Source organism: Perissodus microlepis, chromosome 7 (assembly GCF_051167445.1).
Source record: "Perissodus microlepis isolate ML-2025 ecotype Zambia chromosome 7, ASM5116744v1, whole genome shotgun sequence".
NCBI classification, from domain to species: Eukaryota; Metazoa; Chordata; class Actinopteri; order Cichliformes; family Cichlidae; genus Perissodus; species Perissodus microlepis.
The window spans coordinates 63954674-63980090 of NC_140467.1; the positions used below are offsets into that span (position 1 = coordinate 63954674).

At 45.4% G+C, this 25417-nt stretch overlaps 3 protein-coding genes across 3 annotated transcripts in view; 1 reads left to right on the plus strand and 2 right to left on the minus strand.

The window, feature by feature from the left end:
* Positions 1-715: 715 nt before the first annotated feature.
* On the minus strand, positions 716-8079 carry cln6b (CLN6 transmembrane ER protein b). The gene is made up of 9 exons (XM_084936624.1): positions 7998-8079; positions 6831-6996; positions 5663-5783; positions 5316-5414; positions 5039-5227; positions 4732-4787; positions 4376-4498; positions 1644-1772; positions 716-1271 (listed from the first exon to the last, which is right to left on the minus strand). The coding sequence occupies exons 2-9, from the start codon at positions 6908-6910 to the stop codon at positions 1124-1126; spliced, it is 945 nt and encodes a 314-aa protein (XP_084792750.1). The 5' UTR covers positions 6911-6996; positions 7998-8079; the 3' UTR covers positions 716-1123.
* fem1b (fem-1 homolog b) lies at positions 8057-14369 on the plus strand. The gene is made up of 2 exons (XM_084936623.1): positions 8057-8747; positions 10224-14369. Exons 1-2 carry the CDS (start codon positions 8500-8502, stop codon positions 11857-11859), a joined length of 1884 nt encoding a protein of 627 aa, XP_084792749.1. The 5' UTR covers positions 8057-8499; the 3' UTR covers positions 11860-14369.
* A 613-nt stretch (positions 14370-14982) lies between these two features.
* The window catches only part of itga11b (integrin, alpha 11b), a 36894-nt gene continuing 26459 nt past the window's right edge, over positions 14983-25417 (minus strand). The window contains exons 17-30 of the mRNA XM_084936622.1: positions 23863-24002; positions 23666-23776; positions 22257-22342; positions 21960-22164; positions 21784-21882; positions 21059-21135; positions 18478-18561; positions 18255-18357; positions 18059-18172; positions 17570-17653; positions 17377-17487; positions 17118-17213; positions 16198-16311; positions 14983-16067 (exon numbers count right to left, since the gene is read on the minus strand). Coding sequence (XP_084792748.1) covers positions 15987-16067; positions 16198-16311; positions 17118-17213; positions 17377-17487; positions 17570-17653; positions 18059-18172; positions 18255-18357; positions 18478-18561; positions 21059-21135; positions 21784-21882; positions 21960-22164; positions 22257-22342; positions 23666-23776; positions 23863-24002 — 1505 coding nt within the window. The 3' untranslated portion in view covers positions 14983-15986. The remainder of the gene's footprint in view (positions 16068-16197; positions 16312-17117; positions 17214-17376; positions 17488-17569; positions 17654-18058; positions 18173-18254; positions 18358-18477; positions 18562-21058; positions 21136-21783; positions 21883-21959; positions 22165-22256; positions 22343-23665; positions 23777-23862; positions 24003-25417) is intronic.

Here is a 25417-nt window from a genome sequence, read left to right on the forward strand (position 1 = left end):
AAAGCATATAGTTAGGGCTGGACCAGGTGACCCTGAATCCTCCCTTAGTTATGCTGCAATAGGTGTAGGCTGCTGGGGGATTCCCATGATGCATTGAGTTTTTCCTTTCCAGTCACCTTTCTCACTCACTATGTATTAATAGACCTCTCTGCATTGAATCATATCTGTTATTAATCTCTGTCTCTCTTCCACAGCATGTCTTCATCCTGTCTTCCTTCTCTCACCCCAACCAATCACAGCAGATGGCCCCGCCCCTCCCTGAGCCTGGTTCTGCTGGAGGTTTCTTCCTGTTAAAAGGGAGTTTTTCCTTCCCGCTGTCGCCAAAGTGCTTGTTCATAGGGGCTCATATGATTGTTGGGTTTTCTCTGTATGTATTGTAGGGTCGACCTTACAGTATAAAGCTCCTTGAGGCGACTGTTGTTGTGATTTGTATAAATAAAACTGAACTGAATGAGAAATCTGATTTAACAAGAAATAACTCCGATACAACACATCACTGTGATGTTGTTCTTCGTCTTTATCGGAGCTCTTCTCGTGGTGTGCTCGTATAAACCATACTCTGAGCCTGAAGCCTCTCTCTACATGAACTGAGGTTGTATTAGAGCACGCCGCTGAATTTAATACATTTTGAGGATGTTTTTGAGGCATAACTCCTCCAAATTAAATTAAAAAGAAGGTTCAATTAAAAGATCTGAGAACTGAGACTTTGGGTATTCAGATACATTTACTTGGTTCAGTTTTATCCACATATATATCCACACATATTTAAACAAATAAACATTTGATTTTATATATTTCAGCTGCATTTTTCATGTTTCTGAGGGAAAATCATTTTTGAGCGTGAGCTGAGGAGAATGAATATTTTTGATGGTTTGTGAGCTGCTTTCAGTTTTTGTATCCCAGTAAACAGGTGGAAAAGTGTGGATGCTGTGAGGCTGTATTTCTAATAACCAGTGAAAACCATAAACAGTTTCATCATGGCGTTCCTGTGATTCTGCGACAGATCCTCATTCTTCTCTTTCTAACCGCGGCCTCTGGCTCCTCAGACGTTTTGTCGGATTAGCGGTGCAGGAACTGGCTGTGAACACGGCTGGAGGACGTGGTTATTGAACGAGTCGCTCCGTCATATGTGGCTCATCTGGTGGAGGTGGAGCGCGTAGACGGTGCAGGGCCGTGGGATGTAGATCAGTCCGGGGACTTTCGTCCTCAGGATGCTGTCGTTCCACAGACAGGCCACCCAGATCGCCACCAGGATCAGAGCTGCAGAGAAACTATCAGCACAGAGTCAAACAAAGGACGTCTTATGTAGGAGTTTGCAGGAAGGCAGCAACCACTCAACAAGCAGTTGGGAAATGCTCATTTTTCCCCAGCGTGTCACCAAACAGTCGCCGCCTGTGTGAGCGGCGCTTTGGGCCCACTGATGGAGAAGAAAAGGGTGGAGGACAGTGAAAACGAGCCGTCTGCGTTGATGATGTGAGATGTTGTTTTAACTATTATTGATCCTGAGAGTCTGAATGAGTCGATGTATTACCAACTTAACCTTGAACCTTTAATGTTGGTCGACTAAAAACCTGAAAAGATAATTATTTATGTTTCCCAGTTTGCTCATTCGCTGCGTTTTCTCATTAAAAAAATTTTTTTACCTGTAGAACATGAAAAACCCGTCACTGTTGAGAAACAAGCCCCGCCTCCTCTGATGCATCACTGTAGTGGTCATGGCGAAGAAGGTGAAGGTGAAGAGGATGAAGGTCTGTCCTTCTGTGATTAAATACCTGTCGCCAGGGACAAAGAGAAGCATAACCAATCAGCTCAGTGGCTCCATCAGGTGGCCGGTGGGTGAAATCGCCCTGCAAACGTCCACTGGTGTAAGCAGACCAAGCCGCTTCAGGGATCATTTCAGGGGAGGAGCCAGTCGGTTCGTTTTGAAGCTGTTTTTCTGGTAGCTTAGTGTGAGGAAACTTCCTGCCATGTTAAAAATGTGTTTTCCACTCAGTTTCAGAGTAATTCTAACTGACCGCAGTGCGACATAAGTGCACATCGGGCAGTTTTCCACCGTGAGTGTTTCAGTAGGGTGACCGTATTTTGATTTTCCAAAAATAGGACACTTTGACCAGTCATGAAGAACTTTAATAACACTGTTTGCTTAAAGAAAACATATTTAAACTATGCTTTCTCTGTTCGGTTAATGAATGGTGACATAAAAAAGGTCATATAGGCTTTTACAAGTCAGCAAGTGCAAAAAAAGAGGACGGTTGGTCACCGTAGTTTCAGTGAATCACAATCGTTTGAAACTTCCTGCATCCGCCAGCAACCTTTTGCTATCCAGCTGCAGAACGCACTTTGTCTCTGTCACACAGGCCGCTCAGAGGTCTGAGGCAGATTGGCTTTCACTATTTGTGTGTCAGAAAAATGATGAATTTCAGGTTTGTGTGTGAAAACAGCCATTCACCTGTTTGATGCGTTTATGTTGAAGGGAGCAGTGAACTGAAAAAGTTGCTTTAATTTAACAGCAGAGAACGAGCAAAGGTTTAAAAACTGCAACCAGCAGAAGTACAAAGTAAAACACTCGTTTGATATTTAAAGGTCTGAGTCGACCTTCACTCGCTTCTTGAATTCTGTCCTCACTGCATAAACCAGGAAGTCAGCAACACCTGAGAAGCAGCTAATCAATTATTACTAACAGCTGGAGGTGATCACACACACACACACAGCCTCAGGTGGTCGGGTATTGTTCTTCAACTATTTACAGGTGAGTTCAGCTGTTACCTGGTGGGAGGACAGCCAGCAGATTAAAGCAAAACTTTCAAATGTCAGAAATTCAACATAATGAAGATTTAACTTATAAGAGTTCTAATTACTGATATTTACTATTTCTTTATTAAAACTCAAAATGTCCACGATTATATCTGTGACTTCAGCTGTGACCTGTGATTAAAACAAATATTTAAAAAATGATAATATTATTTTATCACTTAGCTGCAGTCCAACTCGGCCAAAGGTCATTTTTGTCCATACAGAAGCAAATATGGCGTCTTAACCTAAAAATAAAAACATGCTTTTATTTTATACTCACTTATTACTCACGCACTAGTCAAAATTCATTCTGTATATTTTTCACGTCCACGCGTCTAAACTGTATGTATGTGTGTGCCGCTGTGACTGTATACTGGGAGAATATTTCATGCTCTGTAACTTCAAAGCTTCTCCGTCGTGTTCGTTGTTCTGCTGCTGTCGTCCCTGCTGGGAGCCACCTGACCCCTGAGCTCTTTAGATTTTCTTAATTATGAATGAATTTAATTTTGTTCTGCCTGGCTGGCTGTGTGAGCGAGAGTGTCTCAAAAATATGGAAATGTCCTGGAGTAAAGTCGAGAATGAGCCTCTGCACGTCTGACTCTCGCACTGTACACAAACCTCTCACAGACTAAATGCAGATTTATGTACCTGCTGCTGGATTTTTTTAATTACTACTTTCAGCCAACACAGGTTTCACTTGGTGACTCCATCTGTTAGCTACTTTGGGTTTAATTAGAAAACTCTGTGGTTAATGTTCCTCTGAGATGAAAACAACAGCTTACTTGATGCTCAGTCATCCAGGTAAGGAAATCCCAGAAAGCCCACTGAAGACGCTACGTCCAGTTTTCAGTGGGAGAAACGGTCCGTCACTCATCCAGGTGACCTCTTGGTGTTGAAACATGTACCTGCAGACTCTGCAGTCTATTCACACCTACAGGCCAGTGGCCACGCCTTCAATGATGAGGATGTAACATCCTGGACCGGGAGGAACGCTGGTTTGAGGGCGGAGTCAAGGAGGCCATTTACGTGAAAAGGGAAAGACCATCTCTGAATGGAGGAGGGGGCCTAAGGGAACATCTGTCACCATCTTACAATGCTGGCCATTGATCAGTGGTCAAGACAGTTTGCATATTATTGATCAAGGAAGTGACCTCCCAGCCCATTGTTCCTTCAGTGGGCTGGTTTCAGTCATTATGCAAATGTCCTGTTTCTAAGGTTGGAAAGCTGCAGTCAGCTGAGACTGAAGACGTCACCTGGATGATGACGAAGCGTTGATGAAAACATCCAGACGATGATGTGTTTTCGATGTCTTGGCTCTCACAGGGCAGACGGACGCATTTCATCAAAACTGGCGATTATTATTCCAAGTTGTTCTTTTTCTCTAAAACTCTGGATTAACGTTGCTGCACGTCTGTAAGCTGCTTTGCAACCCACCTCCAGCCCTTCACGTGCTGTTTATGAGCTAAATTGGTATCAGTAAAACCTAAAAGTAAGTTTTGTTCTTCCCTCAGATATTTGCAGGGACTGAACTTTAAGCACGGACAGAGCATGTGCAGAGGATGTTGTAGTAAAGCAGACTGACCAGTAGTAGGCAGCGTTTGGAGCGAGTAGCATCCACGCTGACGGTGGCATCCTCTCCTCCTGCTCCCTGCGACTGAAACAACCATTGAAGAAGAGCACGAGGACGAGGAAGAAAGGGACGTACCTAAGGAGGAAAACGATCCTCGTTACAAGAATAAATGTCAAACACTACGCTATCGACATCACCTGCTCTTTTGTTTAAAAATTGCTTTTCCTTTGAATTTAGAGCTGCATTTGTTTTTGTCTGTTTTGCAACATTTTTCTGCACTTGTGCTTAATTATAATTATACATTTTTGTCCGCATGTGGAGTCATTGTCATCGCTTAACACAACACAACAGCTTTTTTCTCTTCTTACCACATCATGTGACCAACAGTGTCATCGTAGTAAAACAGCAGCTCAAAGAAGTCGACCTGAAAAACACAAAAACTTTATGAACACGAATCTTTACAATTTTATTTGTTGTATTTCTCAAATAGCAGATGATGCATCAGTCATTCAACTGTTTCCCCAAGTTCAGATTCAGGAGGAGGAGGAGGAGGAGGAGGAGGATCGGTTCGGTTCTTACAGAAGAATCTCAGCTCAAGGACCCCCTCCTGAGCTCAGATGTATATTTTCCCACCTCTCACTGTTTGTTATTCAGTCTTTCGAGTGCAGCACCTACCAGGGACGAAGGTTTGAGGTTCCTCATTATTGGATTCTCTCTAACAGGCAGGTGCAGCTGGTAACCAATCAGCAGCAGGCGTCTCGTGATGGAGTCTGCCACCAAGTGAAGGGTGGTTCCCATGGAAACGGCGATGATGCCAAGGCGGACGGCGAGGCCCGGGAGCATCCAGGGGCTGCGTTCAAGCATCTGAGACGGAGCGAAGTCAATTAAAACTCAGAAAATCGACACCAAAGGAGTTCGTCGTGTGGGATAGCCTGAGGCGCGTCACAGTTACTTTGAGAAGTATGAGCGGAGCCGTGACGTTGTACAGGAAGTGGAGATAGTCCGCAACCCCAGGATGCTGCAGAGGGAGCCAATCAGCAGGGAGGACGAGCTGCCAAAAACAAGACACTTCATGGTTATGTTTTCCCAACATTATTCCACTAATGCTTTATTATTATAATAATAATAATTATTATTCCAATGCAGATGAGCGAGGTGGCGTCTTAATGAAAATATAATGATGACCGAAAGCGATCACGTTTCAGCAGCAGAACAAAACAGACGCTGAATGTCCTGTTAGGCTCCCTCTGGGTGAAAATAGAAAGTCCCAAGATTAAGCGCTAGTCATCGTTTTGTTACCATGACGACGGGACGGCCAACATCCAGGATCCAATTCTGGAAGGTGAAGCTGAGCCAGAGGTCTAGGTGGAAGCGAGGCCTCGGCAGAACCGCCTCCACCTGCGTGGAACCGGCCGAGCGGCTGCAGGACACAGAGACGAGCGGAGGAACGTAACACAGAAAAAACATAGAAGCAGCTGAAACAGGAAGACGGGAAAATGGGAGCTCGGTGATTGCAAAAGGTGAAAAATGTCTCCAGCCTTCACAGGTTACGGACGTCAGGAGGTCTGAAACAACAGCACGGAGCCTGTTTGAAGGGAGGCTGCAGTGGACTCTGACTCTCAGACTTGTACGAGCTTATACTGACTAATTTAAGAGAATGGGTCGTATGAATAAAAAGAGCTTGTCTTCCATTGAAGTTAAATTGATATTCAGACCTGTCTGAAATCTCACAGAGCCCTCGTCTGTGCGCAGACGCTGGACTGATCTCAGGAGCTGAGTTATGGATGCGGAGCGGGCTCCTGAGGTAAACTGGTCCTGGAAATCAAGTGCCCTGACCCTGGAGCCAGGACTGGGGAGGAGGAGCCACCTTTCTCTGGGCCAGGGGTGTCAAACAAAAGGTCTGGGGGCCAAAAGTGGCCCAGCAAAGACCCAAATCTGGTCAGATGAACAGCTCTGGATGTGTTAAAGCAGATGTAAGTGTTGGTTTTAAACATTTTTTACAAGTTTTACAGAAACAGACAATCAACTAACAGAAGTTCCTGTTTTTTCACAATCGAAGAAGTTTATTAGTTTCATCATGAGGCACAGTTAAAAATGTATTTTTTTCTTACACATTTTAGAGTTGTGCTGATAGATATTTCTTTCATTTACTACAGCAGCGTTTCTTTATCATGAGGTGTTTTCAGGAAAGTCGGACTAACAGGAGGCCCTGAGCTGAATCTGGAATACTTTTATGTGCCCTGAGGAGAACTCAAGGACACGAATAGATGGATGGAAGGATGGATGGCACAGTTTAGAGGTTAAAATTTTCATTTAATCTCATGAATAAATTAGTAAATAAATAAATTAGATTTTTCTGTAGAGACGTCTGTAGATGTCTTTTAGTCATTGGTCCAAAGCTGTGACATTAATTAAAGGTGAATAACTGATTATGGGTGGGAATTATGAGAAATTGAACTGCACAAACCTGCACATGAAAGCTGCTGCACGCAGAGCTGGGTTCTCTCTCTTCCTCGTGGACGTCTTCGTGTCTGTCTGTAAAGTCATATTCTCTGCGTTATTGTCCTTTTCATTCCCACCGAGGTGTCAGTCCCACAGCGAGCACCGGTGCTCCAGAAACAGTTTCTCTTCATCTGAAATAAATCAAAGCAAATGATTTCACCAGCACAAACACAGAGCTTCTACAGGAAGTCCATCCAGCAGGTTAATCTGTCAGCAGATTAGCATTAATCTGCACAAACCCCCCTCCCAGTTTTTATTAGATTAATCTGGTTTAGATGAGCTGATCTCAGAGCTTATGGTCCTGGAGTTCAGTGTAAAGAGATAAAAACCTCAAAAACATGTTTTCATTTTACTGAAAAGGAAAAAATGAACCTGCAGCATCTGACTGAGCAGAGCTCAAACTGAGCTTGCTCTGCTGAAAATCAGCACTTTGTAGTTTGAACTACTTTCAGGTGACATCAGGCTGCTGACTGGGACAGTACAGCTATAGCTCATCTTTTCACCTGCTGAGTGAAAGTAAAAAACCCAAACTTTGAAACCACATAATCACAACTACATTTTTTAAGCAGTCAAACAATCTCAAAATGAATCTGCCTTAAATGCAGCATAAAATCAGGGAATGTACAGAACATAACACATTGATGGCCTCTCAAGAAAACACCACACTCACACTTTAATAAGTGTTAGAGAAAAAAACTGTATGGCAATTAATAAGAAAACAATTGAAAGCTCACAGGAAAGAAATTGATTAATGAAACATATCAAAAATTAATAATATAAAAATTGCAAATTTACCACAACTTGACACAAAAATTAAAAATAAGCAAAAGAAAAACTGGAAGATTTTCTTTTTAAAAATGTGAAAAAATAAAATAATAATAATAACAAAAAATTATAGGGAATTTAAAAAACAAACTGCCAAATATATGAAATATTTAGAAAGATTTCAAAATAATCTGAAGCTTGGGAAATTAATGGCAAAAAATATCTATATAATTAATTTTTTATTTTTTATCTTAATTTAAAATTCAAGTTAAAGTCATTATTTTATACTAAACCAATTCAAATGGATATCTCGTGATTATCCTGACGGTTTTTGTTTTGATGAGCAGATGCAGTAATTGACCCGGACCAGAGGGTGGCGCTGCAGTGCCGGCCCTCTCGCGGTGAGCAGCAGAAGAAGAGGCGGGAACAGAAGTTGCTGGAGAACGTTCCTGTCGGAGGTGTTTTAAAGCGGAAACTTCCGTGAACGCTGAAATCAGCTGTTTGTTTCTGAGTGTTTGACGCTGCGGGACGTCGTTTTTATTTTCAGCAACAACAGGAGGTGTCATTTATCTGACCTTTGACCTCAGACACGCTTTGGAAGCCGCTCGCTGACGTTAGCAGTTAGCCGTCGGAGCTAACCGGTCCATTCGCTCTGCTGCTGCCCGGAGACGCACACCCTGAGTCCAGTGCTTATAGTCGAACCAGCCGGGACCTCTGAACGTTTCCTCCGGGGCTGTAGGTAGGACAGAGCCGTTTCATGTCACCCCCGGGGCCGGTGTGGACTCTTTAATGGGAGGCGGGTCGCTCCGGGGGAGTGGACGCTGTCAGTTTGGAAGAACGCGGAGCTCCTGGCTTCCTCTCGGGCTCTCATGGAGTCTCTGGCCGGGTATGTGTACAAGGCTGCCAGCGAGGGCCGAGTCCTGACCCTGGCCGCGCTGCTGCTGAACCACTCCGAGGCGGAGACGCAGTTCCTGCTGAGCTACGTGACCCACCTGAGCGGCCAGAGGTCCACCCCGCTGATCATCGCGGCGCGGAACGGCCACGACAAGGTGGTCCGGCTCCTCCTGGACCACTACAAGGTGGACACCGAGCAGACCGGCACGGTTCGGTTTGACGGGTACGAGCTCACCCGAGGCTACCTGCGCTCCACAGCCAGGTTTATTACTCAGATATCACCAGTTTCATGAAGTCAGGCAGGACAGAGGTCACGCAAAACTCAAAGTATTTGTTAAAAGAAAAACCGAGTTTACAGAAATTCGTCTGATGTAGTTTGACTGGTCCTCACCTGCTAACCTGCTGCACCAGCTTATGTCTACAGCAGCTTTCATAGAGCGCCCTAAATAAGTGTCAAACTAATCTTGGGAAATGAATAAACTTAACAGAAGTTAACAGAAACAAAACTGGTGCATTTCTGAAAAAAGGGTCGGAGGTTAAAAATGGAAAAAAGTCTGACATGATGATGGAGAACTAATAAGACATTTTTGTTGGAAACAGATTTAGAGGATGTTTAAAAAGGACAATTATTACATTTTACAGCTGTTAGCTGCGGTTAGTCGGCATTAGTGAAACTCTGTTTGAAATGGATCTATCGTTGCTGGACTCCATAGTGTTGGAGGAGGAGGAGAGAAGGATGATGAAGGCGTACATGTGTAAAAGTCATAGTATGGTCTGACAGCGGTTTGTGGTGTTTGGGTATAAGTCGTACTCTGTGCGGCCGTCTCTGATCACATACATAAAATGTGATCAGGTGAAAAGACGATTTCCAAGTTGATGCGAACACATCAAGAGGATATATATGAATACTATAATCTGGTTTCTATCAAATACACTAAAAAAATGAGGTGCTGTATGTTTACCGTTATATAAGCGATCTGTTTCACTGCAGCGAGGTCTGCCTGTAAACGTGCTGTTAAATGTTCTTCAGTGCTTTATGTGAATCAGAGCACCTTTGAAGTGATAAGAGAATCCGGATCACGGGGAAAGATCAGGTTTCTGTTTCATTTTAAAAGCATTGAAACCAAAAGCTTCATTCAGCAGCTCTTTACCTCAGCAGAAGGTGTTTGCTTTTTAAATTATTCCTCGTTTAATGAGCAGTTTGTCAGGAAACAGATGAGCAGCCTGAGGGGTCGACGTGCTGCAGGTCTGCTGCCGCTATCCAAACGTGACGGTTCAGAGTCTCCGTGGAACGGCACAAAGACCGCGGCGTTTTATCTCTGAGCTCCAAACATCTCGTGGAGGTCGACAGATGTATTCAAAGCATGTCTGTGTCCTCTGGTCCTCAGTCATCAACATCACAGTCAGTCCCACTGTGTGCTCTCTGCAGTAAAGGAAGAGGGCGCGCTTGATTCATAACACCAGACAAAAGAGAGCTTTTCATGAGTTTTAGTAAACTGACACTGAGACCTGCTCTACGTAAACGGCTTTCATTTAGAAAACACTGAACGGGTGAAGGACAGAAATCCTGAAAATTACAATCCAACCAACAGTTGAATCTGTTTTTGTTCTTGTAGTCGTTCCTATCGTTGTTGTTTAAATCGTGACCATTTAACCGGAGGATGATGACACGTTAACGTTTGTTGTCTCTGGCCTGCAGCTACGTCATCGACGGTGCCACGGCGCTGTGGTGTGCAGCCGGCGCAGGACACTTCGAGGTGGTGCGTCTTCTGGTGAGTCACCACGCCAACGTCAACCACACCACCATCACAAACTCCACCCCCCTGCGAGCCGCCTGCTTCGACGGGCGTCTGGACATCGTTCGCTACCTGGTGGAGCACAACGCCGACATCAGCATCACCAACAAGTTCAACAACACCTGCCTGATGATTGCCGCCTACAAAGGCCACACGGAGGTGGTGAGGTTCCTGTTGGAGAAGGGGGCGGACCCCAACGCCAAGGCCCACTGCGGGGCCACCGCGCTGCACTTTGCGGCTGAGGCAGGACATCTGGACATTGTCAAAGAGCTGATGCAATGCCAGGCGTCCATGGTGGTGAACGGGCACGGCATGACGCCGCTGAAAGTGGCGGCGGAGAGCTGCAAGGCTGACGTGGTGGAGCTGCTGCTGGCGCACGCCGACTGCGACCCTCACAGCCGCATCGAGGCCCTGGAGCTGCTGGGCGCCTCGTTCGCCAACGACAGGGAGAACTACGACATACAGAGGACGTACCACTACCTCCACGCGGCCATGATGGAGCGCTACCGCATTCCAGACAACATCATCACCAAGGAACTGTTCCCGGCCGTCGAGGCTTACGGAGGGCGCCGCGAGTGTCAAACGCTGCAGGACCTGGAGGCCATCAGGGTGGACCGCGACGCCCTGCACATGGAGGGACTGATGATCCGAGAGCGGATCCTGGGCTCGGACAATATCGACGTGTCGCATCCGATAATCTACCGTGGCGCCGTCTACGCTGACAACATGGAGTTTGAACAGTGCATCAAGCTGTGGCTGCACGCCCTCCGCCTGCGGCAGAAAGGAAACCGCAACACGCACAAGGACCTGCTGCGCTTTGCCCAGGTGTTCTCGCAGATGGTCCACCTGAAGGAGCACGTGTCAGCCGCCGCTGTCGAGCAGGTGCTGAGTTGCAGCGTTCTGGAGATTCAGCGCAGCATGCTTCGCGTGGAGGCCGCCGCTGAATCCGAGCTGCCACAGGCCATGGAGAATTACGAGTCCAACGTCTTCACCTTCCTGTACCTGGCGTGCATCTCCACTAAAACCACCTGCAGCGACGCGGAGCGCGCCGCCATCAACAAGCACATCTACGACCTGATCCAGCTAGATCCGCGGTCACGCGAGGGCTCCTCGCTGCTCCACCTCGCCATCAGCTCCACCACGCCGGTGGATGACTTCCACACCAACGATGTGTGCAGCTTCCCCAACGCGCAGGTCACCAAGCTGCTGATCGACTGCGGCGCGCAGGTCAATGCCATCGACAACGAGGGCAACACGCCGCTGCACGTCATCGTCCAGTACAACCGGCCCATCAGCGACTTCCTCACGCTGCACGCCATCATCATCAACCTAGTGGAGGCCGGCGCGCACACGGATATGACCAACAAGCAGAACAAGACGCCGCTGGACAAGAGCACGACGGGCGTGTCCGAGATCCTGCTGAAGACGCAGATGAAGATGAGCCTCAAGTGCCTGGCGGCGCGCGCCGTCCGGCAGCACCAGATCACGTATCGCAACCAGATCCCCAAAACGCTCGAAGAGTTCGTGGAGTTCCACTGACGCCGGACGATTTTTAAAAACGTTTTTCTAACAGTTCACACGGTGCTGAGGTTGACGGTTCAGATCATTTTTTGAGCATTTTTATATTAAAAAAAATCTTTTTTTCTTTTCGGCGGCGCCAGGCAGCTTCCTGTTTTGCCTTACCTCTCTGCCAGGAAGCTGCCGCGTACGCCGCCATGTCGCCGCGATTGCGTAAGAAGAAATGATCGGACCGAAGGAACGAGTGCCTGAAGAGACGCCGCCAGACGACCGAGCTCAACCACCAATCAGCCGCCACGCAGAGGATTATTTTTTTAATTGGAGAGTTTTTATCGGGGTTGTTCCTGACTGTGGCGGGTCAAGGCTGGATTCAAACGTCTGCTTCATCACATTTGAGTTCAACTTTTTCTTCTGGCTCTAAAGAAACTGTGCGGACGCTCCTGCTCTGAATCCTTCCACGCCCTTTTATTTATAGTTGTGGGTATTTATTTGGGCAGCGTTCAGCCTTTTTCTCATCAGCTGTGTCGGGTTTTGTGTTTTTTTTAATGAGATTTCTGATAAAATAACTGCAAATGAGCTGCTTTGACTTTCTCTCCCTCTCTGAGAAATTCTAAAAAGAAACAGCATAAAAAAAATGTCAAAGTTTAGTGTTAGAAAGAAAACAGCCGACCTTTACACGGAGTTTCATCAGATTTGTCTGAATGCAGATTTTATGTCCCAGTAAAGTTAAAGGTGTTTTTAGTTAATGGATAAGTGCCAAAAAGCCTCCGCTGAGGGTCAAACGGAGTCTTGAAGCCCAGATTCAGTTGAAGTGTTCAAACCGACGTCTCTCCTGCTGTTGTAGAAATCAGCAGGAGTTACACTTTGATGCCATAACGGGACATTATTATCTAACAGTCGAGGCAAAGTTTTATTTTATTCTAACTTTTGACACCAGGATGTGAAAAGTGAGCCAACAAAAGGCTCGTCAGTCGGTCTCTTACGGTTTAGATAATGAGCACATCTCGACTCGCCGTGATGGATGTTTCTCCACGGCGACTCTTGGGAAGCTGCGAGCGTTTCGGGGGCGGGGGACTCGACTGCCGGCGGCCTTCCGACTGACACGTGGGGAGCTGGTGCGGCGTCGCCTGGGCATTAATGACCATATCTGCGTCACCCTTGCGCACTCGCAGACTTGAAAGTTGACCGAGGCGTTGGGGGTCTGCAGAACCGCCCGTGGCATTTACTGTAATGTTTTGGCGTTTGTTGAAAGCCTCTCGTGTTGGTGAACGCCCCGCTGCAAGAATCAAAGATTTTAAAACTTAATCTGAAACCGAACAAGGACAAGAAATCAGTTTTGAGTGCAGGTTTCAGATTTCTGCATCGTAGGCGTCACCTCACCGGGATCAGCAGTGCCTTTAAGTAAAACGTCCGGATAATCCCGACTCGCATCCAGTCTGATGGGCCGTTTCTGGGTTTAAGTTTCAATATGAGCGTCGTTAAAGTGAATAGTTGAGAAATAAATGGTAATCTTACTCGGTGCTATCGTTTAGCGGTGTGAGACTGGAGTCGGTGGATTGATTTTCCAGATCTGGAGCAGGATCCTCCAGGAGGGGCGTTAGAGGATGAAGGTTTTGATCGATGCTCTGCGGGCGTTTTTTGCATTCCTGCCGGATGTTGAATATCGACGCCGCGGCGTTTTATTTATCTGGGAGCAGGTCCGACTCTTCTCACATCCCTCCCGTACTGAAGCTGCCTGTCACTTTATAAACACCTTTAACCCAAACGTCACGTTCGTTAACATTTGTGCTCAGGTCGTTGAGCTTTAGATGCTCGCTAAGGCCCAGCCTGTTTGGTCCAAAGTGAGGATTTGCAGCCAGATGAGACGTTTGAGAGCAAAGCCGTGGATGCTCCAGCAGAGGCCCGCTCTTATTTTCCACACAGGTGCCAAATCTCACCTGCTCTCATGTTTATTGCAATAATTCGGATGTTCAAATGTAGACCTGAGGTGGGAATGGTGTGAGATTTAGAAAAGTTTCCTGCTGATGTTTCCTGGTCCGAGCGCCTCCTGTGTTTAACATCAGACTTTATTGTAACACTTGGGAGGACGGCCAAGCGTTCGGGTTGTTTTACTCTGTTTGGGAGCGCTCGCACCTCAATTGACCGTTAAACATCAGATTTAACAAGCCGATCATGGTGGAAACTTTCTCGAGGCTCTTCTTGGTCCACCGTTTGGCGTCCTGTAATCAGGTGTTGGAGAGCGTTTGCTCTCCTAATAAAACTCCAGCTTTTATTACCCACGTGCTCACAGGGCATTAGTCTGTGCCATCCACAGAGCTCGTTCTGTTTAATTCATTTTTAATTTTTTAAAACTGTATCATTGCAGGAGTGTTTGTGTCCTGGTGGGACCTTTTTTTTCATTAAAAGCAGGTTTCTGTGGCTGAGATGAAGCCAAAGATGCTCAGTGTGCCAGGAAAACTTAAGAGATGTCAGCTGATGGGTACTTCCTGCGGGGTGAATGCTGTTAAATTAAAGTCTTCTGTCTGAGCTCAGCTGCTGTGTCCTGTTGTTGATTTCCTTTCCACCTTTGAAATAGTTCGAGAAAAAAAACTGCCAAAATTCAGATGAGTAAAGTGTCCGGGTTCAGGACTGCGGGGTTCCCAGCAACCACCTCGACGTGAGGAGGAAGAGCGGCTGAACTCCGAGCTCTTCAGCCTGTCTGAGGAGGAGCCTTGTGTCTGCGATGGCCGCCTTATTTCTGCCGCTGGGCGGGAAAATGCAAACCACAGGTAAGTCCGAATTTCTGAAAAAAGTTATTGGAAACGATTCTGCAATCATTCAAACGTCGGGTGTTTCAAACTTTCAAGCTGCTTCTTTATAAGATTTCCAAATGTTTAAGTCAGAACTTCATTGCACATCGACGTGCGGGAGCACGTGACACGAAATCCCAAATTTCAAGGATCAGAACCTCCAGATGTGTGGGTGTGTTTTGTGAAAACGTATAAAAAACTGATCCTGGAGTCGAAGCTTTGGTCCATGTTTCAGGACTCAGTCGAGCACTGAGAGGCGGGACCACACCTGAGGATGCAGACCGACCTAGAGCGGCAGCCAGCGGTGTGTCGGGCGCCACACGTGCCCGTTTTACTAGTTTTATATTCAGTAGCGGCGTGCGTTTGAGCTACGAGTAAGAAAATGCAGTGATCTGATTGGTCAGATCTGAAAAACTGAGCTTGGTTAAAAAAAATAATAACTGCCATAAATGTGTCTGGTCAAGTTACACGTCCCTGTAAAGGCTGTTACTTTTTAAAGTTTGAGTTGGGCGTCTCAAAATTTCAATTTTCGTCTAAAGTCGAAATTTGAGATTCTGAATTTAGAATTTCAATTGATCTCAAAGTGACAAGAACACGGATGGATGGGTACAACAAACAGAATAATAACAAAATAATTACTCAAACTTTTGAGATTTATCCAGAAAATTTAAAGAAAATTTTGAATGATCTCAGATCTTTGGGTTATCTTAACATTTCAGACAAAGAAGGTAAACGTGAGCGAACAGAAGGACACGACTTTTATGTTTCTCATCTTTATTCTGACATTAACTCGACTCGTATGAGACGGTAACGCCTCGGTCCTCATTCGTCATACATGTGAATATTTACACAAGTTCAAGTTTGACTTAACAAAAGTGCATCAGCTACAATATATAAGAATTAATAGGATATATTTACACTTTAAGAAGATGAAATCGGACGAATGTTAGGTAGTTTTCTTTCTGCCCCGTCAGCCTCCGTTTAAATATTTACTCCATCGCTCTCCTTTATCACGAGGCCTCCGTCACACCTGTGAAGTTCTCACATGAAAGGCAGACGTCGGCGACGCTGAAGAATCCTAAACCTTCCATATTTCTAATGCTGACTCCGTCTTTTATATACAGTCTGTGGGGAGGATCAATGAAAGTAGCTTCAATCGCACATCGCGTGGACGAAGAGGCGGGTTTAAGGTGAGGGTCGCAGTCCCTGAGTGACGGGTGGAGGCACGTGATGCGTTCAGGTGACCCATGTGAGGTCGTCAGATTTTTCTCAGTGTCTTTCAGGTTAAATTTCATCGGGAACATTAATTTAAGACTTTGCAGGCCGGCGAGGAATGATGCGGCGGTGATGTCAGCCACGTTATAGCTCCTGTGCTGTCTTCCCATTGGCCACAGGCTGCTCCTCTTCCTCCTTTCTTCTCCGTCTGTTAAAGAAGCCAAGCTGAAGAGAAAACAAGGATTTATGGTTTGTGACGGACAGTAGAGCCGTTTCATCCAGACGTCCACTGTAGAGCAGAGCTCAGAACAGAGAAGTACTCTGATGATGTTCGAGGCTCCGTGTGTGTTTTTACCTTCCACAGAGCGAGGACCAGTAAGGCCAGCAGCAGCAAACCTCCCAGTGAGCTTCCCACTATGATCCAGATGGGGATGGAGTGATCCTCCTCCTTCCTCAGGTCCAGAATGATCTGCAGTTACAGCACAAAACACCTGAGTGTGTGTGAAACCAGTGTTTGACAGATTCCTGTTTTTATGTCAGGCGGTCTAATAAAGTCCTTAAACACTGAGTATAATTTAACATAGAAATATGGAGTCAAAATTAAATAATGTTGACTGAAAATGAAGAGTTCGGGTGTTTCTGAGGTTTTCTTCCCTTTTCCACCATTTTTAAATGTAAACTCACTCAGAGACACGATCGTTGCTTCATGTGTAACAAAGAACAAAGAAATGTTTGAAGAAATGCAAAAATGAAACAAGATACAATAAAGAAAATACATTTGAAAAATATGCAGAAATAAATAAATGTAAAATCGCCAAATTAATAAAAATGGGAAATTAAAGAGACGTACATTATTGGAGAAATTACACAGGACGTAAATAGAGGAACCAATTAAAAGGAAATAATATCAGAAATAAGGTTTTATCTTCGTATAGATTCCGACATAATTAAGGACTAGTTTCTTTTTATATTTTATTCGTTGCATTCTGGCACCTTTGGTCCTCCGTACTCCACGTGGTTCATTAACTGTTAAATATTTTTGCAGAAATGTGTTTTTAATGTGAAGCAAAAGGGTGTAATAGTTCCTAACAGCAGGTGGCAGCACAGCTCTGATTGTGAAGCGCTGATGATCAGGTGATTTAAAACGTTGGCGTGAACGTTGTGGTCAGCTGATAGAAGGCCACTGGGTTCAGTCACAAAGAGTTGGGAGTTTAAACCTGTTTATCCCAGAGTGACCTCTGTCCTCCAATGGGAGAGCGATGCTGATGGTCTCACCTGTCTGACAGGTCGGTCCTCCTGGAGGAAAACGGGACTAGACGCTTCCAGCTGGATGGAGGCGGCGGTCAGCAGCTCCAGAGACCTGAACTTCACCTGAAAGAGTTAAACAGGTAGTGAGCGCCACCTGTGGTTTCTCCTACGGCTAATCTGAGTTTCACTAAACTGAGCCTGTTTCTGGTTAGTCAGGAATGTGATGGACTTCCTGTTTCCTGAGCTTTGTCTCGCTTTATGAAAACGACAGATGAGAGGAACTCACGGCGAGCAGAGCAGCGAGCTGAAGGCTTCCTGTGAGCGTCACCTTCACCTCTCGGGAGGGCGGGAGGTTCAGTTGGCACCGCACCTCCATGTTCGCGCTGTTGCTGTGGTTCTGCGTACACACACACACTCTGTGAAACACTGTTGTTTAACTCCACTGTTATCCTGACTCTAACAGGCTGCTTCAGCCTTACCAGCTGTGACAGGTGAGTCAGATCCTCAGGTGTGACAGGACTGCTCATTCTAACGTGAGGCAGCGTGCAGTGGGATCCCGCTGCCTGCTGGGAGGAAGAGGAGGACTCCGTTATAATGTAACCTCTAGTTTTAATTGCTGCTTCGCCAATCTGGGCCAAAACATTAAAAAAGCAGCTCAGCACAGCAAGTGAGAAACACGGCGACAGGACAGGAAAAGAGAAAACCCTCCGTTTGCAGTAGATAAATATGTGACAGGCAGGTGGCGCTGCTGTCACTCACGCTCCTCACAGTTCAGTGAATAAGTGATGCCTGTACAGTGAAAGCTGAGGGCTTTGCAGCAACAAAGGCGGGAGTTTCATTTTAAATCGATTTAATCCTTCATTAAGGGCAAAACCTGAAAGTACGGGGAAGGCTCATTCAAGCGAGCCATCTGTTTCTGCAGCGTCGGTGAACAGAGATAACCACAGCATAAAGATTTCCAGCGTCACCTGTTCGATGCTGACGTCCGTAATGTTCAGCAGCTGGTTTCCTCTCATGGTCACAGCCCAGACATCAGCCCCGAACAGGACGTCCTGCACCGAGAACAGGCCCAGGTTCTGGATCTGCACGCACGAGAGAACCGCATCAGAACGTCTTTACGAGAGCTGACGTTCTGCAAACATGCACACAGTTTGTTTCACTCACGTAATAGGAGAGGTTGAAGGTGTGAGAGCTGCTGTCTGATTGGTCCCAGGACGAAGAGGAGGAGGAGTCAGCTCTGATTACAAAACGAGGAGGGTAGGGGTCTCTGTCCAGAGAAGGAAGAAAGCTTGGATAAACCATCCGCAGACACACGTGAACTCTTCTGAATGCGCACATGCAACTTTTTAAACTTTCAAATCACAAAAAGCTCAAAAGCTTCACCCACCTGGTGAAGAGGAGCTCAGTTTGGTATTTCAGGGGGAGGAAGATGTCATTGGTGTTGTCGTCCGGGTAACCCTCGTCCCCCTCACTGAGTAACACACAGATAAGCACGCTTAAAAGGACGAACGTTTGAAAGTTCAACGGTAACACTTTACAATACAGCCCACGGCGAAGGGCACAATTAATCTGTAATTACAAATAACTCAAAGTATTTTATTTGACATCATAGTTTCACTATATTTACCTACAAATACTCAACCAAACACTCCAGGCTGTGTTACCACCAAAATAAATGAAAGGTTTAAACTTTGTCCAAGATGAGCAGGAGAGAATCGCGCTCGTCCCACCACGTGTCCATAAATTATGACATACACCTGGATGCATCTGACCAATCAGATGCATCCAGGTGTTTCTTTGATCGCACCAATCATCGAGCCTTCGCCATCACAGTCAAACCTCCCACAGGAAGCGATTCTTTTATTTGGAGCAAACTTCCTCTTTCCTCCTTTAAACAAAACATTTAGAAACCAAACCTGTATGGACTGGGTTTCTTAAAATCAAGTTTTTATCGTCTGTTTAATGTTTTACTGTTTCCGTCTTTAAATCATATCATCTGTTTTCTTGTTATTTCTTCTGCTTCATGAAGCTGAACAGCGATACCTGAGTCCCTGGATCTGGATTCATCTGTGAGTAATCACCAAAACACCATCACACACGTTCAGGTAGGAATTCACCTGGTCTCCTGTCGAAGTTTCTAATGTTCTCCTGTCTCGCAGCCATAAATGATCCTTCTGGAAATTCCTGGATCCAGATCCAGATGTTAATCGGCTTCAAAAGTTAATCACTTCGCTACCTCTGGGAACACTTTCATGCAAATCCATCCATAACTTTTAGTCTAATCCTGCAGCAGTCAGGGCAGAAGACTCACATAACCTCATCCTTTCCTCTTTAATAAACATGGCGCAGATTCCCAGCTGATGTTTTATGAAACTGGATCCAGGATTAAATAATTATTTGTCATTGACCACGAAGAACTAGCTAGTTACATCTCTGTGCTACGGTTAAAATACGACCTAATCAGAATAGTATTAATATAATAAAATATTATATAAAATATCATATAATAAATGTTACAATAAATAAAATAAAGACTCATTACAATAAGAAGTCAGTTAAAAATACACTGCTCAAACATTTCTCCTGCTATATTTAGGTTGTCAGTTTTCTCCCATTGTCTGTCTGCCCGTCCTCAGGTTCAGATGTACACTCTTCATCTCACCTGTTCCCGATGAGCTGATCCCGTCAGCAACTGCTTCCCTGCAGCTTTCCAGTGATTCCCAGTGTTCCACATGCTTCTCACTTGGTTCGCACATTCCTACTCAGGACCCTGATAATCATATTTTAGGCTGCTTTCACCTGCTGCTGCTGTCAGCCTCTCTGCAACCCACCTCCACTCCAGCCGTCTCATGTCATATCTATTCTTCATGATGTTCTCCCCAACGGACGTCAAGGTGTCAGGGTCCTGGGTCTCCTGACCCAGCATGTTTACTTCTTTGTGATTTTTGTATTATTGTACTTGTGTGAGTTATTCTGTGGTTTCTAGTTTCGATCCCTTGCCCTTCATGTTTCTCTGTGTCCCCTCTGTTCTGTGGAAGTCTGTGTCTGCATGTTTGAGTTTCCCTCTGTGTCTTTCGGTTCTTAGAGTCCTCTGCCTTATGGTTTATGTGTCTGTGTTTCTTAGTTGCTGTCTCCACCGTGTCAAGTTCGCGTCTCTGTGTGATACTTCCTGTTTTACTTTGAAGGTCCGTGTCTTATGTGAATGCGTCCTGCTTTGCTTGTCTCGTCAGTCCTGATGTCTCCCAGCTGTGCCCTCCTCCTGTGTCTCCTTCCCCTCGTTACTTCCCAGTGTATTGAAACCCTGTGTTTCTCTGAGTCAGTGTCACGTCGTCCCTCCTGCTGTGTGGATCTCCAGTTTAGTTTAGTTCACTTTTGTATGACTTTCTCCTGCCAGCAAATAAAGCTGAGTTCTTCGTGTTTAAACCTCGTGCCTGAGTGCCTGCATTTTGGGTCCAACTCCTCCCTGCCGCACAGCGACTCATGACACAAGGAGGTCCCAGAACACAGCGGTACCACTAAGTTGTCAAACAGCTCATCCTACCCCGATCGCCCCGATCCTACCCAGATAACCCTGATCCTACCCTGATCGCCCCGATCCTACCCTGATCGCCCCGATCCTACCCAGATAACCCTGATCCTACCCTGATCGCCCCGATCCTACCCTGATCGCCCCGATCCTACCCAGATAACCCTGATCCTACCCTGATCGCCCCGATCCTACCCTGATCGCCCCGATCCTACCCAGATAACCCTGATCCTACCCTGATCGCCCCGATCCTACCCAGATAACCCTGATCCTACCCTGATCGCCCCGATCCTACCCTGATCGCCCCGATCCTACCCTGTGAATCACAGGATGGAGTTTTTGTTCTCCTTAATATTGTTGTATAAAATCTCATCAGAGGACAGAAAAGAATAATCCTGACTTACTTCTGTGACATCACATTACACATGTTCAGTTGTCTTACCTGGTAGTTACCATGACGACATGTACGTAATCCAGGAAGATGTAGCGGCTGAACTCAAACTCCACATTGAAAGTTACCTGGACAGGAAAGGAGCAGGTGCAAATTCATCCTCTCAGGATCAAAAGCATTTAATTGTCTCCTTCTCCTGGCCTAACATCCTTAATTAGAACATTTTAGTCAGAACGTTAAATGTCTGCTCCATCACATCATCGTGTGAAGCTTCTTTGCTTTCTGTTTTTTATTTATTTTATTTTCCACTGCAGCCTGTCGTCGTCTGCGGCTGAACCCGTTTTCCCTCCGGCTGTGTTCTCCCCCCAACCAGCAGCCGGAGCCTTTTTAAGAGGAAGCTGGAAATAATCTCCAGCACAGTCTTATTCACACAGCAGCCCTGAGGGGCCTCACAGTGAGGGGTGGGGATCACGGTCATGTTTACAGGGACACTCGTTAAGGTAATGAAGGATTTCAGCAGCTATCATTGGCAGCATATTTCTGCCCAGTTTAATCACTGTTATTAGTCTGGCTGTATAACAGCGGTATGATGAGCTAATAACCTGTTTATCTGTGATGTTCAAACCTGTCCACATATTTAGGAGGAAGAAGCTCCATCACCCTAAACAAAGGGCTGTTGTATCAGGGCAACAATAATAACCAATGAGGAAACTGCAGGTGGTCGATCCTTTTTTCATCCCAAAATCATCATTTGAATGAAAATAGCTCTGCCCTACCTGAGACAGCGACTTCATGAATGGCGCGCTGATGTTGCAGATCCTCTGGGTCGCCAGTCTGTCCTCAGAGGAGCACTCAATCTGGATATCTGATTGGTCCTGAGGGAAGAGGCGGCATAACATGAATCCAGCATGCACTTTGACCTTTTTAGGATGAGGAAAGAAAGTTTGAGTACCTTCACTAAGAGGCTGGAGAAGATCAGGTTGGAGGAGGTGGAGATGTGGATGGCAGCACCGTATGCGTTCTCTCCCTGGTTCTCCAATCGGGCAAACACCGCCATCCTCCTTCGCTCGGACTCCACGACAAACGGCTGCTTCTCAGGTGCCCCCTGGTGGCTGCAGATGGAGCTGGCAGCCCGTCCGTTCGACCTGCAGAACTGCCTACAGGTGAAGCAAAGAAATAATTACCAGTCTCTTAATAATTTACACGGATACACGTGAGGGATTAGTTTAGTGGAGACCGGGTTACTCACTGAGCACTCATCAGGTCCGCGTGACTATGGAGGATGAGGTCAGGAACGCAGGTGTCTTCCTGCTCACATCCGTTCCAGAAGTGAAGCTACAGGGAAAAAAGATGATTAACGCATTTATCCATTTGTTGGAGGACATAAACACCGAAGGGAGAATTCTGAGATACTTCCAGCACAGACGACATACATACAGTAGCTCGCAAAAGTATTCGGCCCCCTTGAACTTTCCCACATTTTGTCACATTACAGCCACAAACATGAATCAATCTTATTGGAATTCCACGTGAAAGACCAACACAAAGTGGTGCACACGTGAGAAGTGGAACGAAAATCAGACATGATTCCAAACATTTTTTACAAATAAATAACTGCAAAGTGGGGTGTGTGTAATTATTCAATAACTTCATCCATGACCTGTCTGGTGTCTAAATCCAATCGAGAATCTGTGGCAAGATCTGAAAACTGCTGTTCACAAACGCTGTCCATCTAATCTGACTGAGCTGGAGCTGTTTCAAAGAAGAATGGGCAAAGATTTCAGTCTGTAGATGTGCAAAGCTGGTAGAGACAGACCCTAAAAGACTGGCAGCTGGAACTGCAGCAAAAGCTGGTTCTACAAAGTATTGACTCAGGGGGGCTGAATAATTACACACACCCCACTTTGCAGTTATTTATTTGTAAAAATGTTTGGAATCATGTATGATTTTCGTTCCACTTCTCACGTGTGCACCACTTTGTGTATATATATATATATATATATATATATATATATATATATATAACAGATATCTAGCAATCCTAAGTGTACCCCGACCTCCAGGGAAGAGCCTGATTAGTTGCCCAACGTCCCTGAACTGGCTCCTCTTGACATGAAGTTGGAGCCAACTTCGAGCTCCGTCAGGATGTCTGAACTCTTCACCTTTCAGAGGAAACTCAGAGGAGCTGACCTCATACTTCAGGCTGTTACCCAGATCGTGACCACAAGGGCGGGTTAAAGATTGACCAGTAAATCCAAAGCTTTCAGATTATCATCTTCTCATCAGAATAATACATCTCAGAGAAGTCCCTTCCTCAGGACTTACGATCCACTGATTCATTGATTACTTTTAAAAAACAGCTAAAAACACATCTTTTTAAAATTGCTTTTTGCTAACTTTGTTTGTATCTTGTTTGTTTGTTTTTTTTTCTTTTTATAATCTGTTATATCTTGTGAAGCACTTTGTGATTTCTATCTAGAAATGTGCTATATAAATAAAATTTTACTTACTTTACTTACTTAGAAGCTGACTCTGGTCTGCTCTGAACAACAACTTATTTCTTACCTTTTTTCACTTTATAAAAAGTGTTCTGTGCAAAAAACATTTCTCTGCTCTGAAGCTAATCAGGCAGTTCAAACCCGTGTTTGAAGCTCTCACCTCGGTTCTCTGGGTGCTCTGCCAGTCCGGGTCCAACACCGGCCCCTCGTCTGGGTTCTGCAATCCCGTCTCCAGGACGACAACTATGGGACGCCCGTAATCTGTCGTCTCCTGTTTGTCGTATTACATTTCCGTGTTTAAGGACTCACACATAATGGGAATCATTTGACCCTGATTGTGCCCGGGCTGTTTCTGACCTGGACGGAGAAGCCAAGGCGTTGGCATTTCTGACCTCCCGTCTGCAGAAACAAACTTCGGGGCTGCTGTCGATCCGATTCGTCCAGCACTGCCCGGGGAGGGAAACGCCTCTCGTCCAACAGCAGCCTGTACCAGACCGCTGAAGAGGAGGAGGAGAAGGAAAATGTGAGCTGAAACAGAGGATTAAATGTGGCACAATGAGACTGTAAATACAAAGAGAGCAGACTTTTACAGGTCCTTCAGAGGATATGAAAGGAAGTGATGTCATCTTTTGTAGTCGTTAGTCCGAGCTGCTCCACTTATGCTTCCAAAAAAGTTTTAGGAGCATTTCTAGGAATAAATTAGAAACAAGTCCAACGACTATTGTTTCACAACATAATCAAGTACCAGCTTTACAGCTTCCTGTAAAGAGGGAATTGTACACTGTAATATTCATTCAGCAGTCGCCTCAAAGGTACTTTATATGAGAAAGTAAAGAACCTACAGTATTAGGGAGAAAACCACAACAGTCAGATGCTTATCAATGGTCACCACTTAGCAACACTGGGGAGGGAGAACTCAAGATTAGGGAGGGGCAGAAGAGAACACATAGTGACCATGAAAAATAAAAGAAATTGTGTAATATAAACACGTTGGGAGGGACAAGAGGGGATCACCCGATCCAGCCCTAACTATGTGCTTTAGCAAAAAGGAAAGTTTGAAGCCTAATCTTAAAAGTAGAGATAGTGTCTGTCTCCCGAATCCAAACTGGAAGCTGGTTCCACAGAAGAGGGGCCTGAAAACTGAAGGCTCTGCCTCCCATTCTACTTTTAAATACTCTAGGAACAACAAGTAGGCCTGCAGAGCGAGAGCGAAGTGCTCTAATAGGGTGATATGGTACTACAAGGTCATTAAGATAAGATGGGGCCTGATTATTTAAGACCTTCTAGTCCCTGTCAGGACTCTTGCTGCAGCATTTTGGATTAGCTGAAGGCTTTTCAGGGAGTTTTTAGGACTTCCTGATAATAATGAATTACAGTCGTCCAGCCTGGAAGTAATAAATGCATGAACTAGTTTTTCAGCATCACTCTGAGACAGGATATTTCTAACTTTAGAGATGTTGCACAAATGGAAGAAAGCAGTCTTACATATGTGTTAGACAGAAGCACAGCACTGAAACCGCTCTGACCAAAGTGTTTAATGACACATGTCTGAACACAGACAGTGGAAAAATGTCAGTCTTAGTTTTACTGGATCTCAGTGCAGCATTTGATACAGTTGACCACAACATATTACTCAAACGACTGGAGGACTGGGCAGGTCTCTCAGGAACTGTACTAAACTGGTTCAAAACATACTTAGAAAACAGGAAATACTTTGTATCAACAGGTAACTTCACATCTGAGCAGACAAGTATCACATGTGGAGTTCCCCAAGGTTCCATCTTGGGACCCCTTCTGTTTAACATTTACATGCTCCCACTGGCACAGATTATAAAGAACAACAAAATAAACTATCACAGCTGTGCAGATGACACACAAATATATATCACAATGTCACCAGGAGACCGAGGCC

Excerpts from the sequence above, each read along its gene's own strand:
- cln6b (XM_084936624.1), bottom strand. The coding sequence starts at position 6,910 with ATGACTTTACAGACAGACACGAAGACGTCCACGAGGAAGAGAGAGAAC. Across the intron at positions 5,415-5,662 it reads TTGGCCGTCCCGTCGTCATG|CTCGTCCTCCCTGCTGATTG; the intron begins GTAACAAAACGA and ends TGTTTTTGGCAG. Across the intron at positions 4,788-5,038 it reads ACCTCAAACCTTCGTCCCTG|GTCGACTTCTTTGAGCTGCT; the intron begins GTAGGTGCTGCA and ends TGTGTTTTTCAG.
- fem1b (XM_084936623.1), top strand. The coding sequence starts at position 8,500 with ATGGAGTCTCTGGCCGGGTATGTGTACAAGGCTGCCAGCGAGGGCCGA. Across the intron at positions 8,748-10,223 it reads GGCACGGTTCGGTTTGACGG|CTACGTCATCGACGGTGCCA; the intron begins GTACGAGCTCAC and ends TCTGGCCTGCAG.